The sequence below is a fragment of the Caretta caretta genome, chromosome 2, assembly GCF_965140235.1.
Source record: "Caretta caretta isolate rCarCar2 chromosome 2, rCarCar1.hap1, whole genome shotgun sequence".
Classification (NCBI taxonomy): domain Eukaryota; kingdom Metazoa; phylum Chordata; order Testudines; family Cheloniidae; genus Caretta; species Caretta caretta.
The window spans coordinates 124,220,866-124,240,552 of NC_134207.1; the positions used below are offsets into that span (position 1 = coordinate 124,220,866).

The following is a 19,687-nucleotide window of genomic DNA, read 5'->3' on the forward strand; positions in this document are numbered from 1 at the left end:
CTTTGTTTTGGGAGGAAGTCTATATTTTTAATGGCACAGGTCAGCAATTGTAGGCTTTGCAGATATCCTGAGTTCCGAGACAGAGTTGGAAGTAAGGAAGGCAGGTGTCTGGCACACTGCAGGAAGGAGGGGTTCCCAAGAGTACTGAAGAAGTAAGTAGCAAACTGTGATTCTAGTAACTGAAAAAGCAAAAGAAAGAGACTTATATCATGATTAAAAGTACGGAAGCACTGTGTATGGTTCCTATTGTGGACTCTACTGAAATGAAGGACACTTTCACACAGTAGGCTGAACGTAAGTGCAGTGAATTAGAGCTTTATTCAACATTAGTCTAGACAGTTGCAGTTTTGCTGTAGCTTTGTTACAATGTAGCATAGATCTCCCTTTCTCGCACACATGCACAGGCCAGTGTTTTAACCCACCTTTTTCTCTACTTACCAAAGGGAGCAATTCTCAAAATTATATACACATTTCAGCTACAGATCTAATCTCCTATCATGTTTCATGGTTTAGTGGATTCCCTGTTCATGTGCATACTTGAAATGCCTAATACCATAGGGCTAAACAAACAAAACAATACAGCACAAAGGTAAATAAATATAAAACAAATGCCACAGACCTTAAAATAGAAAATTTTAAAACTATATCCTTCATAACAAAACTTTTAGAAAAGTTGTCTAAATAACTGAACTTATTACCAATACAACGTACACTGTGTTAACTTTAGTGTTATCTGTAATGTAAAATGAGAATAAAAATTAGATAGGAATAAAAAAGAACCTGTTAGGTCATTTATTCTACACAGTGCAGGACAGTTCTCTACAGTAGATTCTCCAGAGAGCCTTGTTCAGTTATTACTAAGTAATCCACTTGTTGATCCATGCACCCAAAGGTTCTCAGGAATACATACAGTGGAGGAATTAAATAAATCTATAGCATTCCTTTATATTCACTTGTGACAGAGCCAGAGTCAAAGTCTATGGCTGAATAGATCATAATCACTAAGGGCTACACTGTGACTTTGCCACAAGCCCTGAGTTATTAGCAGTGTGTAGTTATCTGGTCCCTAGTTGCCCCTTGTTCTAGACCAGAGGTAGGCAAACTGCAGCCCGCGGGCCACATCCGGCCTGCGGGACCGTTCTGCCCGCCCCCTGAGCTCCTGGCCTGGGAGGCTAGTCCCCGGCCCCTCCCCTGCAGCCTCAGCTCACTGTGCCACCAGTGCAATGGTCTGGGCGGTGGGGCTGTGAGCTCCTGGGGCAGAGCAGCTGCAGAGTCCGGCCTGACCTGGTGCTCTGTGCTGCGTGGTATGTGGCTGCCTGTCCTGGTGCAGCCGCGCCACCAGCCACCAGTGCTCCAGGCAGTGTGGTAAAGGGACAGGGAGTGTGTGTGTGTGTGGGGGGGGTGGTTGGATAGAGGGCAGGGGAGTTTGGGGCATAGTCAGGGGCCAGGGGTGTGGATAGGGGGTGGGGCGGTCAGAGGACGGGGAACAGGGGGGTTGAATGGGGGCAGAGGTTCCAGAGGGGGGCAGTCAGGAAGGAGAGGAGGGGTTGGATGGGGAGGTGGGGGGCAGTCAGGGGCGGAGGTTCCGGGGGTGGTCAGGGAGCATGGGGGGTGGATGGAGCACGGGTCCTGCGGAGGGAGTCAGGGGTCGAGAAGGGGCGGGGGGTCGGATAGGGCCACGGCTGGCTGTTTGGGGCGGCACAGCCTCCCCTAACCGGCCCTCCATACAATTTCTGAAACCCGATGCGGCCCTCAGGCCAGAAAGTTTGCTCACCCCTGTTCTAGACAGTGAGCAGGGAGTAATCTGTGCCAGTCCTATACACTGTGCAGAATCCTTCCCTCTTTGCACCAGCTCAGCTGTGCTGGCTGGCACAGTGGGGAGCAAGAGGGTGGAAGGGGGAGTCCAGGCTCTACCCATCTGCACCAGAGGAGGAGTAAGGGCTCCACAGAACAGTCTACACTATAAAGGTAACCAGTACCAGAGAGTAATGCCCTTCATGATCTTTTACTCCACTGCATGGACACATAGGATGAATTACACTATTCCTCTAAACTCGAGATGTCAAATGCAATGTAAAAAGGGGAGAGTGAAGGGAAGCTGCACAGATGTGTTTACTAAACCAAAGCGAAGTGAGTGATAGAAACCAATAAAAGGTGCAAGCATCCAAACAACACTTCCTACTAAGTACTAATGTGGCTTGACAGAAAACAAAAAAAAGCTGTATTCTAGGATAATTTTTGACTGCCACGAGTAGCTACGAAGTTTCACACACACTGTGATGAAGAAAGCTTGGAGCCAAAGGCTCTTCTGGAGCTCCTGCCTCTGTATTCTGCTCTCTTTAACTAATGACAAAAGAATGCTATATTTATAGGGCCTAAGACCCATCAAAGGAGCCTATGAAAGCAAAGGTAAACCTTAATCTTAGTCCACTCTGCTGCAGCCCAGAAGGCATATGAAGCCCCAATACCACTCTGCTAGAAAACAAACGGGGGGGCGGGGGGGGAGGAGGACAAAAAAGATACAGTTAAGAAGGATGCATACGGTGACTCTCAAGCCCTATGAAACGATGAGATCTCTTGTCTAAAGGGAGTTCCATTAAAAAAAAGGTTGAGCTTTCATTAATCTAGATACCTCCAGTAACTGCAGTATCTTCCTATCCTTAGGACAGGAGGTGCCATAATACATTAAACTAACATGGAGTAGCAAATGTAACATTTTTTAATGGTGCCCACTATGGCAGCACAAAATTGATCCCATTTCAAAGTGCAGCATCAGTTATCACAAGTCCTTGCCAAGCCGTTCAATTTCTTCAAGGAGGAAGTCAACGTCTGATTTCCTAGTAGCTGGGTTAGAAAAGACCATTCTGAAAAAATTCACTTTGTCCCCATGTGGCTGGTAGCTAACCATTGTCATTCCTTCTTCTATCATCCGTGCTTTTATTTTTGGAGCAACCTGTATACAAAAAGTCAGCCATCACAATTATTTTCCTTTTACATTTGGAAACTTTATACCCCTCTCATTACAGCCAGTCTTTGCAAGTCACAGTATAACAAAAAAGCTAGCATGATTAAAACTTCATAAGACTGTTGTCATTGACATCAGTGAGAGTTCTGCTTGAATAAGACAGAATTTCAGGATTTGTCCTTTTGTTTTTAATTTTAACATAAGATAGAATGTTAACATTACATACAGTAGGACAAATCCTGAAGTCCTTACTCAGCTTTTACTCACTCCCTACACAGGAAAAACTCTTATTGATTTCTGTGACAACATCCTTATAAAATTGCAATCCTGCTCCTTCATTTGTTATCCCTAATTTTGTGCACTTAAAATTTTAGGTGCTTCTATTCTGGGGCTTGTAGATTTTGGTTGGTAATATCTCTGAGATAATGGATGAGCAAACATTTTGATTTGCACGCAAACATGTAGCACAGTGTTGACTTGTTACTTGCTTGATTTGTGGATGTTATCAGAGATTCTCAGCACCCAAATGGTGGGAACCCAAAATCAGAGGTTAGATTACTTGGAAAATCAGGCCCATTCAGCAAAGTTTCAATTTGCAATAAATAGTGAGTTTTGCACGTGAGCTCTTCTACATCACTTTTTATACCTTAAGTGGAGTTTACTAAAGTTGCCTCCTACTCCTTTTTTCCTTATCAACTTTCATCACTTTTTAAATATGTTGCGATGAGAAAATCAAGGTGGGTTTTTTTTCTGCATCTTCATTATAGTTGGCTGTCTGATTTATGAGTTCCAACTTTCTTCTATTTGCCATCATTGCAGGACTCCTACCATAATATTGGGAAGGCAAAACAACTTTTCAAGGCCACTATCAGTGGCACTTCCTGGAAATCCTGATCATCTAGGAAAGATGAGCCCTGCACACTAACTCTGGATGCTAACATGCCCCCTCCTTATTATAATACATGTGATCTCTGGGAGTGGGAATTCTGACTCCAAATCATGTTTTGCATGGCTCCCTGCTGCTGCCACAGGGCCAGGCGTTATTTTAGCTGTGTGTAATATACATGTATATGCTACATTGTGCATTTTTATTAAGAGCTGTTGGTAGATTGTACATTTACAGAATTGAAAGCAAACATACAGAATCCTTCCATTGGGATTAAAAATGCTTGTTACCTGGACAACATTTCTGAACAGCCCTGCAGCCCAGATGAATGCGATTTGAAAACTGGAATTTGGTAGGAAAATAATCCTTACTGAGGAAGAGTGCAGAACCTTGCTTTGGATGACTGTTTGATTTGACCAAGATATGAGCATTTTAAAAGCATGTAATGATTGTGCACAGTAGATATTTTTCCCTTTTAAGTGTTCACCTAGGGCAAGTTGTCCTGTGTATCTAGGTGCAATAAAGTTAGCTTTGCTGTCATTAAACACCATAAAATAGGTCAATCGCTCCCTACACTAGTGCCTCAACTCCCAGGAATTCTGTAAGCTAAGAAAAGTCAGAGGAGGGCTGACTGACTAGACCTAGGTAAACTATATAAAGTGAACACTTCTTCATGCATCTGAAGAAGTGGTTTTTTACCCTCGAAAGCTTATGCCCAAATAAACCTGTTAGTCTTTAACGGGCCACCGGACTCCTCGTTGTTTTTGTGGATACAGACTAACATGGCTACCCCTCTGATAAAGTGAACAAGTTATTCAATTAATGTAGCCCTTTTCTCTGCTTACAGAGGGACTTGAGCCAAGATTTTGAAGAGTGATAAGTCACTTCGGTGCTTTAGAACCCACCCTCTGAAAAGTTAGGCCCTTTACACTGTCTCAAGTTGGGCACCAAAATATTTAGGTCCACTAGATTATTCGTCATTTTAAAAAAAATCTCAGCCTTCTATTTTTGCATATTTGAAATGATCTGATGAATGGTTTTTGCAGACATGTCTCGGACTGGGGATTCTTTGAAAACTATTCACTACGACTATTGATTTAGGTTCCATAATTTAACATTAGTGCTCTATGACTGGTCACTTAAGTCTCATGTCATTGTTTCTGTTTCCTGATTGCGTGATTTCCAAGCCCAAAGAGAACATTTAAGGGGGCTGCAGATACACTTGGAATAATGGTCTGTACTCATTCTTGTGAGTGGTGAGTCACTCCTACAAATGGTCAGAGAAAACTTTTCTCAAACACATTCAAAGGACTCTTTTTATTTGAATGAATGTTCATAATTTTACGAGCTTGCTGTACTCTAATTCTGACACTAAGGAGATGTCCATGACATTAAGTTTTTTCTTGTTTGGATGGAACACAAACTGTAGTATTTGAGTCCTGATTAAACAACAAGGTTGTATGAAAATATGGAATACATGAAGGCTGAGAACTATCAACAGAGACCTTATTAGTCACAACACCCTCTGAATGTCAATACTAGAAATCTTACCTGATGAAGTAATTTCTCTCGTTCTGGCCCATTTGGTATTCTTCTAAGATTTGGTGGAATGTACCAGAAACACACATTGGTGAGTTCAGGCTTTAAAACAAAGATATTTATTTCTCAGTAAACGATAATCATGATTCTGCTATTGGGTCTGAGGTCAACGAGTTTAATACCAATAGTATCTAAATGACCTAGGCATAAGCCCATTGAACATCAGTCCAATGCTTCTAAGTCACTTTTGAAAATCCTACCTTTTACTTTTAGGTCACTTATTCAAAACTGGCCCAGGTTGATAATTATCACAAAAGGTGTTACTCTGTGATGATTGTCCAGCAGTCAATGCAATATAATTTAGGGCTCACTCCTGCAAGGTGTTGAGCACCCTGGCCTTGATCTAGCAGAGCACTTATTCATGAGCTTAACAGTAAGTACAAGAATAGTTCCATGATTAAGTGCAGTATTGCCACTCCCACAATTTTTCGTGAGTGCCAGGATTTCAGGGGGCCTGGAGCTCATAGCGCGATGACATGAGAAGTCCAGATCCCTCGTGAAATTAAGCCAGCAGAGTTTCCCCCTCTGATCGCTTTTCCTCACAGGACGGGAGAGGACAGAGCAAAAAGCTCAGCAGATCACTGTAGCTCCACTTCCTTCTCCCAATTTTCCTCCTGTGCACAACGGAGCAGGATGGGACCTCTGCTCCTTCCCCTTTCCCCTGCATTAGATGACCTGGGAAAGGAGGGTGAGGGGTGAAGAACTCCTGGAACTGCATCTCCCACCCAAATCCTGGAAAGGGGGAGAGCCCTGCTGCAGCCCTCTGAGGCTTGGGAGAGAGAGACAGATGTGAGGCTGGGGGGAGGGGAGTGGAACTGATGGAGATGGGGCTGATGGGACCTATTGGGGACAAGATCAATTGCTGGGCAGGCAATAGGCAGATGTAGGGGTGAGAACTCTTGGAGCCAATACATTTTGGAGAGTAGGCAACACTAATTGGTCACGGACACTGTGGGTGGACAGAGGGAGGACAATACTCAAGAGAGAGACCAAAAAAAAACCTCCAGTAGAAAAAAAATGTTCAGTCAATTGAGTCACAAATTTTACACCCAGCTCTACTCTGCATCTTGTAGAATCAAGTCCCTAATTGCCCAGTTCATTGCTTACAACCGTCCATGCTGTCGCAAAAGAAAACCATCACCTAAATTTGGTTTGCCACCTTTGTCTGTTATCCCAGAGGCTGGATGAACACCACAGAGGATTTAAAAATACTCTGTTCATTCAGGAAATGGCTACCATGGCTAGACTCATTTCTACTGTACAATATGAATATACCTGATCTGTGAAGTGCCCATTTCAATTCGACAGGGAAAGTGACAACAGGACAATATGTTAGCTTTTTATATGGAACATCAAATTAAATGTAAAGTAGAAGGGAATACATACTGAGGAAGAGAACAGAGGGATATTTTTATACTTACTTCGGCATCAAATACAAGCTGAAAGTTCTCTCTTGAATTCAGTTCCTTGTAAAGATACTCTGCAAGTTCAAGGAATTTGTTGATAAGAATCTCAAAGCCTCGAGTGCCCTGTGGAATATCAATGGAAAACATATAGAAAGTGAGCTAAAGAGTGCTTGAGCCGCTTTAGAAAAAACAAACAACAACTTTATTGTACAGGAATGAGCTTGAAGGGGAGAATCTAGGGTACTGTCCTGAGGAACGGTATTTTATTGTTTTGGGGCACAGAACTTATCGATGCTCATTCTATATAACATACAGAACCTCATTCTAAAAAAGGTATGCTTTTAGAAGTATGAATCTACATAACTATTGAGCTTAAACCAACACCACATCAAATGAAGTCTCATTTGTCTGAGTTTTTGCATGCATGGTAGGGACTGCATTTTGACAGATCTCTAAGACCAGTTTAGTTGATAAATTATGCTCCCCCTGCCCTTTTTCCCCTTTACCTTGCCATTGGTAACGTATTTCCTATTTAGGCAATAATGGGGTTTACTCCAGTTGCTAATATAGCACCGTTTCAAAGGTTTCAGAATTTGGCTATATTTCTTGACCTGATCTTTGTTCCATTATTGTTGCAATTCTAACTTGTTTTTGTAAATTATAAATCATAAAATCAGAATTGTATATCACATCACACTATGGTTTCATGTCTCTTCTACACAAAAAAGACTGAGCATTAGGCACTGATGCTCCTATTTATCATTTAATATTTACTTTTGCTTGCAAGAACAGCTATTGTTTATGTGCTTTGTTGTTGATGTTGCAAAACATTTTTATTTTTCTGGTTAAAGCTGCATTTCTGTAGACCTTTCCTACCTTAGCTTTCCACATTAGCCAAAGTTTGAAGACATCAACATGCCGGCCACACTGAATGGTCTTGTCCCCTGTGTCGTAAGTTGTATCATACTGTTTGTCTGGTTGGAACAGATACCCAGCACGCATCTGATTACAGGCTTGCAGAAGATTCTAGAGCAGGAATACAACCATCAATATGCATGCTATATTTATGAACAAGATTCATTTTGGAATGTCCACTTCAGCTACTGAACTTGGGCTAGAATTGAGCAAATACTAGGATAATTACACTGAAATACAAACACTGTCCCATTGAAAATAATGCTACATTTAGGGCTTGTCTATATGAACAAGCACATAGTGAGCAATCGGGAGTGTAAATCTCTCTCTCTCTAGTCTGCCATGCACTAATCATCCATGTGGACCCTGCTGCTGAGCACTAAAAGTTCATAATCACTTTGATCCACACTTGTGTCAAAGTGGGGTAGATCAAAGTGCCCTAGGGAACTGTTAGTGTAATGTGGCAAGATCCACACAGAGAGCTAGTGTGTAGCAGGATAGTGCAAGGTAGATTGACACCCCGGCTTGCCGTGCACTGTGTGTACAGACAAATTCTTAGTCTTGATCTATACAATTTATTAAATAGGTCCTTTATCAGGCATATGATACTGAGCCCCATATCCTGCACATATGCAAAAAAATACAGAATGAAAAATTGAGTATGTAAAATTTCATCTAATTGCCTCTTTTATTATGCAAGAGTCATAATATTTGTGTGTTTTATGGATACTGTGTGAGCTACCAATGGTTACAACCATTGTTCATAGATTATGGAGTGAGCAAGTATATTGAGAGTACTACATTCATCTGAAGGGGAGAGGTCGTTTACATCTTGGTAATAGACACCCATATGATAGTGATTTCTCCATAAGACATCAAGCCCATTTTCCACCTGTTTTTCTTCAAAAAACGCCTTTTCCATTTTTTTTTAAAGCACTTGACAGTTTCTTCAGACTTTGTGGTAAAGATCTCTGCACAAAGCACGGCAGAATTTGATTTGTGTGCGTCTGACGAAGCAATACACTTTTTGTTCTGAATTTGCAGGCAGACAACTCATGGTGCTGCTGAAAGCTATTTCTGCTATGAAAAGAGAATCTACTACAGAGTGAGGAGATAAAAGAAACAACATAATGAAGAAAAATAGAATAAGGGCCTTTAGGTCTTAGAATGAAGGTATCCTACCAAATACCAACCAAATAAATGCTTAGAAAACTGTGTGTAAATTATACAGTGGTCTATGTTAAACATTTACTTTTTCAATGTATTTGATTTTACTGATGAAATCATGGGGTTTCCTAAGTTGCCATGGAATGGGAAATAAGGCAAATGGGAAATTTAACTGCCAGTTGGTAAATGCTGACTTTTTTATAAAGCTTCCAGTGTGTGTCTGTGAATGTACATACCATGGAAAAACCTTAACACCACAATGTTAAGAGTACAAAAAGGTAAAACTCGAGACCAAGAAAACTCAGTGGTTAAGGTTCCCACAATAACATCAACTCAGACACATCGCATAGTATTGTATGCTGAATTAGGGTATACATTTAACACAAATGGTAATTAGTATTCTATTTATTTGCAAAGATAAATTCCACTTGTCAGTCATTAGTGTGACAGATAACCTTTGATATCAAAAGATGGGTTGCCTCCAGAGAAGATATTTTTATGGGAAACAGGAATGAGTGAATTATCTGCTATTCTGATTCAAATATGTGGATAGAGGATGTTCAGAGGAACAGCTCACCAAGGGATGTGATATGATACTTCTCCATTGCTTGAAGTCTTTAAATTCAATACTTTTTTTCTAAAAAGCTATGCTCTAGCTCAACAAGAAGTTTGGGGCTTACCAAAGAAATGACTGAGTGAAATGCTATGACCTATGTTATGCAGGAGTACCAATGAGATGGTAAGAATGTCCCCTTCTGCCTCCAAAATCTATGTCTATGTATTTATAAATCCAGATCTGGATATCAGCCAGACTTACCCTTCCCAAAGGGCTATATACTCTTTTCTGGACCCCAGAAAATCCTTCTCCAAAGCTGGCCCAGACACTCTCTTACTTGTGAAGGCACCTACATGACTATCAGCCAAATAAATACTTAAGATAATGGGCATCATTAAAAAAAAAAAGTCCTTGCTATCGCCTGCTGTCTTTGGGCCCGGATGACCATTAGCCATCTCCTGACACCTTTAGGTGTGGTGGTGTGGCCACTTTCTTCCCACATCTTGCCTCTTTAGAGTGTATATGCCTGGAAGTCATATTGCCATATGATCTTGAAGAGGTTTTATGGGAGTCTGTTTCCTTACTAAGCACCAACAGGATAGGAAAGCTCTTCTTCTGGTGGTTCCATGGTCCTGCGGTCTTAGGATGTGACCTAGAACTACCTGACTGGTAGCTGGGAAACACAGACCCTACAATACAGGGCAAGTCAGGATTTTCAGATCATCAGAAAATTCAAAGGTAAGAGGGGTACAGCAACTGTTGAGGATTGCTGTGCTCTGAGGTTTCTGCTCTTTGCCTTTGTCAACTTTTACAATCACATCAGTTGGCCTTCATGCTAGCACTTTAAGTCATTACCTAAAGCCTGTTTTGACATATGAAAGACATCATTTACGGTACCTTTTCACAGACCAGGAAGGCAGAACACTGAAGTGGAACGCCCATCAATTTGTGTGGATTCCAGGTGACAGAATTGGCCCTAGGTGATAAACCAAACTATAAGGTAAGGAACATGGCAGGTGTTAAATGTAATAGGTATAAGTCTCCCCAAAGGCCCCTGCACACACATACATATCACTTTCCAGACATAATATGTGTGTCTACCTCTGCTGCTCAAAAGAGCTTACATTCTTACAGGACAATGGCTTAAGATAATAGTTCAGGGTAGGGAAAGTGAAGGAATTATTAATAAAAAGGAGAGGAGAGCTTTTAAGGAAAGATTTAGAGGAAGAAAGAGAAGGTAGATTGCGGGGGGGAGGAAAGAAAGGCTGTTCCTTGTGAAGGGAGCCATGTGATAAAGGAATGAAGCTCAGAGTGAGAAAAGGAGATTCAGGAAGAGGAAGACAAAAAAGAAATGGGGAGTGTATAAAGTAAAGGAGGAGAGAAGATCAGAAATGGAGGTGGTGGGGCAAGATTATTTAGGGATTTGTAGATGGGGCTGTGTGTTGTGTGGTAATGGAAGGATCAAGGTGTGTAAGGGGTAACATGGCAAGAACAACAGAGAGGGGAGGATGATGATTTACTCTGAATAAAAACACAGAATGCATTATGCTCACCTTTCAATGCCATTAAGTTTAAAGGAATGTTTCCTAGACATCAGCAGCCCACCTCCCCATGCTGCCTGTAAGAAATGAGACAATGACATTATAAAATAAAAACAAGAGAAGAAAAGTTCAATCCTGCATAAGAGAGTTACTAAAATATTTTTCTTCTAAAATATACAAGCTGTTAAATGAATTCAGGCATTAAATGTTACAAGAAATCTAATCTATAAAGGGAAAAACAGAGCAACACCCAGCCACACCACACAGACAATGGAGGAACAAAGTGCGTATATTCAAGAAGGTTTTCTGCTCATTGGTTGGCGTATAATAGAGTATTGTAAAGTGCTGTGCCGCAGCTGTAGTTTTATATAGCATTCTGCAAATAAGAAGTATGGATAAAAATAAGCCATATTCACTGTGCCTTATTAAACAAATAGTCCATTGGCTTTAATGTGATTTCATGCATGAATAAGAGAATAATCACAGCATTTAATAAAGACAAAGGGTAAATTTCTGTCATGCTGAAGTCCATTCGAGCTGCTGTGTGGCAGTCAGGACCTGAGCACTACCTGTGGGCTCAGGTTCAAGGTCTGTGATCCATCACATTTAATTCATTGCATGCTCTTTTAAATGCCTGGACCATCTTCTTTCTTTAGAGTAGTAAACTGAAGCCAGCAATTAGCTTGATCCACAGTGCACACTAACTGCAAGAAGAATTTCTATGAAAATCCTCTTTATGTTCACTAGAGATTAGACTGCATGAGTAAGGTTCAATATACTGAAACAACTGCATTTATATTTAACCTGGTTATAGTGGCACAGCATTGTACCTACTGAAAAAGCAAACACTTCAAAATTCAACTTATTTTTAACCAAAAATTTCCAACAAAGGTTGCCTAAAGTCAGGCCTCAATTAATATTTAGGCATCTTGATAGAACTGGTTTGATTTTAGGAAGTGCTAAGAAATCACAGCTCTGATCAATTTAAAAATCAGGCCACCAATTTAATGTGCACTTAGATGCCAACCTAAAGTTAGGCAATCGCTACTGAGAATTTGGGCTAAAATTCACACATTTTACTTCAGAGTAAAAAAAAATAATATGACTAGCTACTTATTCATTCAACTATATCAGAGACAAGAATTTGGCCTAGTGATTTAAATTCGGCTTATCTTGCCAGGAGCTGTACTTATCCCAGTGACTCTGTACTACTAAGGTGGTATTATATGCAGAAGAACTTATTAGTCATAAAAAGAAAAATATTCTTCAAAACGATCATTCATTGTATGCCAGAGAGGTGTATTATGGTATTTTGAGTTGCTCTAGTCTGACATAAAGCGAATGCATTTTGAAGCAGTATTTGTTGTATTATTCCAAGACTTGAATGAACGCTAACAAATGCCATTTACTTAGTTTCCTTTCTAAACAGGCACACCCTTCACTGCAAGATTGTATCTTGTTTGAGTATGTCTATTCATCACAATCCATTCATACACATTAGTTGTATTGGAACCCTTCAAAACAGGTGCTCTTTTCTGTGGTAAAGAAACACGTTCCAGACTTTAATCCTATAAAAAAATAATTGTGAGCAATATTTCTGAAAAGCATTACATCCACATGCATCCAGAGTCCATACTTCTCGCAGATGTCAGCAATGTTGTCAAGAGGATCAAAGGCTCCATACACTGTTGTACCAGCTGTGGCACTGACATAGAGTGGGATATGATCCTGAAAATAATACAAGATAATTCAGGCCATATTAGCTGAAGGGATAACTCAGAGAACGTGTTCTTCTTTCTTCTCATATCAGTCACCATTTCTATAATTAATGTTGCAATACATTTCCATCATCACCCCTTTTCTTCCCATTAACAACTTTCCCCAAATCCCTATTTGAGACTGAAATTTTTCATGTTTAGTTTTTGCCTGAAGGTGGTGAATGTTATGGAAAGTTTGGTCAGTATCTTCATATGAACCCAGAAAAGATGTACCTTTAGGAAGAGATATTTGTTCACTGACTCATCAAATTAGTGAAAAGTGATTTGAACGAGGTTCAAAAGGAGCAGGTGACATAAGTCCACAGGTAAGTATCAAAAAAGTGATCTAAACAGAAGGCTGAATGTTGGATGGGGGAGGGGCACAGCATGGAAAATTATAATAGATTCATAGGAACAATAAGAGGAAAATCAGTGGGGGAATTTGCTCAACATGTCTATGCTATACTCAGATGCAAGTAGTATGGGGAATAAACAGGAAGAACTGAAAGTATTAGTACATAAGATAAATTATGACTTAATTGGCATCACAGAGACTTGATGGAATAAATCTTATCACTGGAATATTGATATAGAGGGGTACAGCTTGTTCAGGAAGAACAGGCAGGGCAGAAAGAGAGGAGGTGTTGCATTCTACATCAAATTATATATACTTGTTTTGAGGTCCCGAAGGAGATGAAAAGCAGACCAGTTGAAAGCCTCCGGATAAAATAGAAGGGGTAATGTCATGGTAAGGATCTAGTATAGACCACCAAATCAGTAAGAGGAGGTGGAGGATGCATTTCTAGAACATATAAGAGAAATATCCAAAACACAAGAGCTGGTAGTAATGGGGGACTTTAACTACACAGACATCTGTTGGAAAAGTAATGCAGCAAAACACAAAATTTCCAATAAGTTCTTGGAATGTAATGGGAACAACTTCTTGTTTCAGAAAGTAGAGGACATAGCCAGGGGAACAGCCATTTTAAACTTGATTCTGACTAATAGGGAGGAATTGATAGCAAATCTGAAAGTGGAAGGCAATTTGAGTGAAAGTGACCAAGAAATGATAGATTTCATGAGTCTAAGAAAAGGAAAGAGTGGGAATAGAAGAATAAGGAGAATGGACTTCAAGAAATGCAGACTTCAACAATCTCAGAGAACTGATAGATAAGGTCCATGGGAAGAAAATCAAAGGCAAAAAGGAGTTCAGAGGTACTTGAAGTTTCTCAAGGAGGCAATATCAAAGGCACGACTGTAAGCTATCCCGATGCAAAGGAAAGATAGGAAGAGGTCAATACGGCTCCGTCAAGAGTTCTCTGATGACCTGAGAATCAAAAAGGAATCCTACAAAAAGTGGAAACAAGTTGCTAAGGACAAGTGTAATGCCAACAGACCCCGGTCATCAATGGGTGGGATTGAATCTGGAGCTTAGTGCATGAGCCTCTACCGCATTAGCTAAAAGCTAACTGGCTGTTAGCTCAGGCTATGGAGCAGACTCATTTTATCTCTCTCACTCAGTGGTCTCAGTGCCACTAGATGGGACACAACACCCCACCCAGAAGGCGTGTGGGTTACACAAGCACAAAGGACTAGCCTAAGCATGTAGGGACAAAATCAGAAAGGCTAAGACACAAAATCAGTTACACTTCACAAGGGACATAAAAGTTAATAAGAAGACGTTCTCTAAATATATTAGGAGCAAGAGAAAGACAAAGGAAAGTATAGGTCCGCTACACAGGAGGGAAGGAGAGCTAATAACTGATGACATGTAGAAGGCTGAAGTGTTTAATACCTATTTTGCTTCAGTTAATAGTGACCAGACATTCAATACAATTAATATTAACAATAAGGGGGAAGGAAGCCAAGCCAAAACAGGGAAAGAACAGGTTCAAGAGTATTTAAAAAACTTAGATGTATTCAAGTTGGCAGGGCATGATGAAATCCACCCTACGGTACTCAGAAAACTAGCTGGATCTCAGAGAACTCATGGAGGACAGGTGAGGTCCCAGAGGACTGGAAAAGGGCAAACACAGTACCTATTTTTAACAAGGGGAACAAAGATGTCACAGGGAATTATAAACCAGTCAGCCTAAATTTGATATCTGGAAAGATACTGGAACAAATTATTAAACAATCAGTTTGTAAGCACCTAGGATATTAGGGTTGTAAGGAATAGCCAGTGTGTATTTGTCAAAAAAAAGAAAATCGTCATGTGAAACCAACCTAATTTCTTTCTTTGACAGGATTACTGGCCTAATGGATGGTGGGGAAGCAGTAGATGTGCTATGTCATGATTTTAGTAAGTCTTTTGATACATTTTCACATGACAGTCTCATAAACAAACTAGGGAAACATGGTCTAGAGGAAATTGCTCTAATGCAGGTGCACAACTGACTGAAAGAACACACTCAAAGTAATTATCAGTGATTCACTGTCAAACTGGGAGACTGTATTTGTGGGGTCCCACAGAGACTAGTCCTGGGTCAGATACTATTCAATATTTTCATTAATGGCTTGGATAATGGAGTGGAGAGCATCCTTATAAAATCTGTAGATGACGCTAAGTTGGGAAGGGTTGCAATCATTTTGGAGGGCAGGATTAGAATTCATAACAATCTTGACAAATCAGAGAATTGGTCTGAAATCAACAAAATGAAATTCAATAAAGACAAGTGCAAAATACTACACTTGGGGGAAAAAATCAAATGCACAACTACAAAAGGGGTAATAATTGGCTCGGTAGAAATACTGTTGGAAAGGATCTGTAGGTTATAGTGGATCAAAAATTGCATATGAATGAATGTGATGCAGTTGGGGAAAAAGGCTAATGTCATTCTGGGGTTTATTAATGGGAATGTTGTATGTAAGACATGGGAAGTAATTGTCCAGTTCTATTTGGTACTGATGAGGCCTCAGCTGGAGTATCATGTCCAACTGTGAGCACTGTACTTTAGGAAAGAGGTGGATAAATTAGAGAGAGAGTCCAGAGGAGAGTAACAAAAATGATAAAAGGTGTAGAAAACCTGACCTGTGAGCAAAGGTTAAAAGAACTGGGCACGTTCAGGCTTAAGAAAAGAAGACCGATAGCCATCTTCAGATACGTGAAAGGCTGTTATAAAGAAGACAGGGATCCATTGTTCTCCGTGTCCACAGAAGGTAGGACAAGAAGTAATGGGCTTAATCTGAAGCAAGGAAGATTTAGCTTAGATAGTAGGAAATGCTTTCTAACTCTAAGGTTGGTTAAACTCTGGAATAGGCTTCCAAGGGAGGTTGAGGCATTTCCATCACTGGAGGTCTCTAAGAACAGGTTGGACAAACACCTGTCAGGGATAGTTTAGGTTTACTTGGTTCCACCTCAGTGCAGGGGGCTGGATTTAATGACCATTCAAGGTTCCTTCCAGCCCTACATGTCCATGATACTATGACTCTCTACTTTTAATTGTAAGACAATTTTGTAACTTAAAAGATGTCTTCTCTATAATCCAGGCAAATACTGCAGTCCTCACTCTGCCAAAACTCCCATTAATTTAAATGAGATTGCATTTGGAGCTCTGGGTGCTAAATACTTTTGAAAACGTGGTTCCTACTATTAACTTCCTTGGGAATTTCACATGAGTGAGGACTGCCAGACTTAGCTCAATATTAATATCACAAGGCTACAAACAAACAAACAAACAAACCTGTCTCTTGACTTTGAGTATTTTTGCCTCCAAATCTGATGGAATCATCTTCCCCCTAGATGATTGTAGAATGTTGGGAGGGAAAAAAAGGGGAAAATTTAAGTTATTTGTCCTGCTACTCTTGAGAATATGCAGTAGATCAAAGCCCAGTTGGGGGGAGGAGTCTTTCCTTGACATTTACCATACTGTTCAGTTGACTCTCTCCAGTGAGGTTTACTTATATTTTGCTGCAAAATATTTTCAGCCTATATAAAACAGTGGCCAAAAGACAAGGAGCCTTATTTCCCACTACCCTGCATCTTTGCAAGGTCTGTGTAAAGTGGTGTAAAGCCTTGGCAAATGAGAATGGTAGCATTTTAGACCTACTTTGCACAAAGTAAATGGCAGCATAAGGTGCAGGGCAGTTGTGGATCACTCCCAATGCTCTAACTGATGCATTTGTGGCCCTTATCACATCCAAATAAAGCGATCATTAATGTAAACAAACTCATTGAAGATTAATGTTATGATATGGGGCCATGAGTAAGAAAACTGACAATAGCAGTTTCTACCCACTTCTCACCATGTGTATGATGGCAGGATTTGGCCCATTACATTTTGAAAAATTTGGTAATACACATATTGTATGTGAGCATAATACATGCCAATTTTAATCTGTTAATAGTTTTCCCCCCTCACATACTAACCATATTTCTATTGTGCTGCTAATGTGTTATCCTCTTTCGTATCCATCTTATTGCACTGCATACTAATATACTGAAATGCTGGCTTTTTCTACCTGAATTGTTGCAAGCTTTTCTCTTCCTGTACTGCAAAATATTTCCTTTTACTCTTGCAGATTTTGCATTTCAAGTCTACAGAAATGAAGGAAGTCCTTGTAACACTGTACTCCATGAAAGAATTAGGACCAATTTTCAAACTTGGGTGCCCACTGTTAGGCTCTTAAATGCATACTTATGTTCCTAAAGAAAAGTGGCCTAATATGCAGAGGTATTGAGTAGATCAGGTCACGAAATGGGGATTTTTGCCTTACAAAATTGTGACCCAACTGGCAAGGGAGTTACAAGAATAACCGTACCCTGGTATGTACATTCTGGTCCACCAAAGACTGTCATGTGAGGTTTTACATAAGAGCTAGGGTCACAACATTAATACTATTGATTGCATAAAGAGCTATCTGAAGTCTGTATCAAGGCAGACTTGGCAAACAGGTTTTTTGTCAGACGAATGGATGTTTATTCACCTGTATCTCTGCCAGCATATAATTAAACATTGTAAGCCAACACAATGGAAGCCTCATTTTCATACATAGTCAACAGGGTGGGGAATGTGAAGTCATCAAACCACAAGAGAACAAACTATAGGGGCAGGGAGTGTTATCCTGACTCTGCGTACAAACAAAGTACTTGGGGATATTAAGGAGAAGGCAAGGAAGACACTCCTTTATCCTGCACCTAGGAATTGACTGGTCAGTGCGATTACATTCATGACAATGGATCACAACCTGCCCTGGTTGAAATGCTGCAAAGGACATTTGGGGTGAGATGATCCTCTTTAGACAGAAGGCTAGCCAGTTAAGTTATGTTTAATCTCTAGAAATCATGTTATGCTTTTATGTGTAATACTGTTGTTTCCATTATCCTCTCTCTTGAGGATATCCTAACCTCTTGAATCTTTGATAATAAAAAGGTTGTTTTCACTACAAATCTATCTAAGTGCCATGGGACTATACAAGGAGCTGACCCAGAGTTGAATCATTCAAGCAGAAGTAAAAGCGACAAAGAGTCCTGTGGCACCTTATAGACTAACAGATGTATTGGAGCATAAGCTTTTGTGGGTGAAAGCTTTCGTGGGTATAAGCATAAGCTTCCATGGGTATTCGTGGGTGAATACCCAATCTTCCGATGCATGATGACATGGTGCCACAGGACTCTTTGCCGCTTTTACAGATCCAGACTAACACGGCTACCCCTGATACTCAAGCAGAAGTGTACACTGTTCCCTGGAGAACAGAAGACCTGGTATTCCTGTGAGCGTTCAATGAAAAACTATAAAGGGGGATGCTTCAAAGTGGCTTTGAGCCTGGGGCTCACCTATTGTTAACCTGCAAGGCACAGTAAGGGCTGGCATAGTGCAAAGAAGACTGTTTGGGTGGCTAACAGACTGGTGGTGTCAGGAAGCTGACAGAGAAAACAGGCAAGTCTCCCTCTCACTGGAGGGGTGTGGGAGTAGGGCTGGGGGAGGGGGGTTAACAAGGTGACTCACAGTCCTTGATACCCTGAGAAGCATACCAAAAAAAAATTTAAAACCAAAAAAAAAATCATTTTTGTCAAAATTTTCTTGTTTTTGCCAAAAATGAAAGGGAAAAAATGTTCTTGAAAAAGGACAGATCCCATGAAAATATCTTCAAAATGTCTATAAAAAAATTTCATTTGGTTCTAGTAGTGAGGACCTGTAGCTCCCAGTGATTTTAGCTGGAGTAGTCACAAATACTCAGTATCTCTGGAAATCAGCCCACTTTTATTTAGGCTTTTACATTTCTGTGTATACTCCTAACTTTAGGCAACCCGATTTGAGAATCTTGGCCTTTACATACTTTTTGTTCAGGGAAATAAAAACACTTTTCTGTTTTTGAATCTGCCACAGTCATTGAATTATGACTACATCTGTATTCGGATATACGTGTGCAAATCACACTGAACTCAGTGAGCTGTAGCTCACGAAAGCTTATGCTCAAATAAATTTGTTAGTCTCTAAGGTGCCACAAGTCCTCCTTTTCTTTTTTCAGTAGGAACTGTGGTTTTAGCTAAGGATCCATCTGGATTTATAGCATCATAGAAAGGAAGCTACAGAGATCTAAATGGGTCTTCTACAGATTTTCTGAACAGACAAACAATTTTCAGAGAAAGGCATCAAACCAATTTAGACAGTGATGTAATTTTTGTGGAGTTGTCATGGGTTACCTATTGCCTGTAACAACAACAACAACAAAAACAGGTGTGTTTTAAAGACTTATACGAACAACATATAGATTTCTGAAAATCAGGTACTTTCAGAGATATGCTATTATATAATCATGCACTTTTATGTGCCTTGACACATTTCCTTTGAACTCACTTAACATCTCATTATCACATGTATATTGTTTACTGTTTTAAATTTCTCAATCTTTAAACTATGTAGAATAATCTTCCGCTGTATAAAAAGAAAGA

General features: G+C 40.2%; 1 protein-coding gene across 1 annotated transcript in view; it reads right to left on the bottom strand.

Moving 5' to 3' along the window:
* Positions 1 to 289: 289 nt before the first annotated feature.
* The window catches only part of LOC125631043 (glutamate decarboxylase 1-like), a 43,145-nt gene continuing 23,747 nt past the window's right edge, over positions 290 to 19,687 (bottom strand). Inside the window, exons 8-15 of the mRNA XM_048837225.2 lie at positions 16,476 to 16,530; positions 12,647 to 12,763; positions 11,048 to 11,112; positions 10,392 to 10,470; positions 7,733 to 7,882; positions 6,872 to 6,979; positions 5,403 to 5,492; positions 290 to 2,953 (exon numbers count right to left, since the gene is read on the bottom strand). Of these exons, the coding sequence (XP_048693182.2) occupies positions 2,780 to 2,953; positions 5,403 to 5,492; positions 6,872 to 6,979; positions 7,733 to 7,882; positions 10,392 to 10,470; positions 11,048 to 11,112; positions 12,647 to 12,763; positions 16,476 to 16,530 (838 nt within the window). The 3' untranslated portion in view covers positions 290 to 2,779. The remainder of the gene's footprint in view (positions 2,954 to 5,402; positions 5,493 to 6,871; positions 6,980 to 7,732; positions 7,883 to 10,391; positions 10,471 to 11,047; positions 11,113 to 12,646; positions 12,764 to 16,475; positions 16,531 to 19,687) is intronic.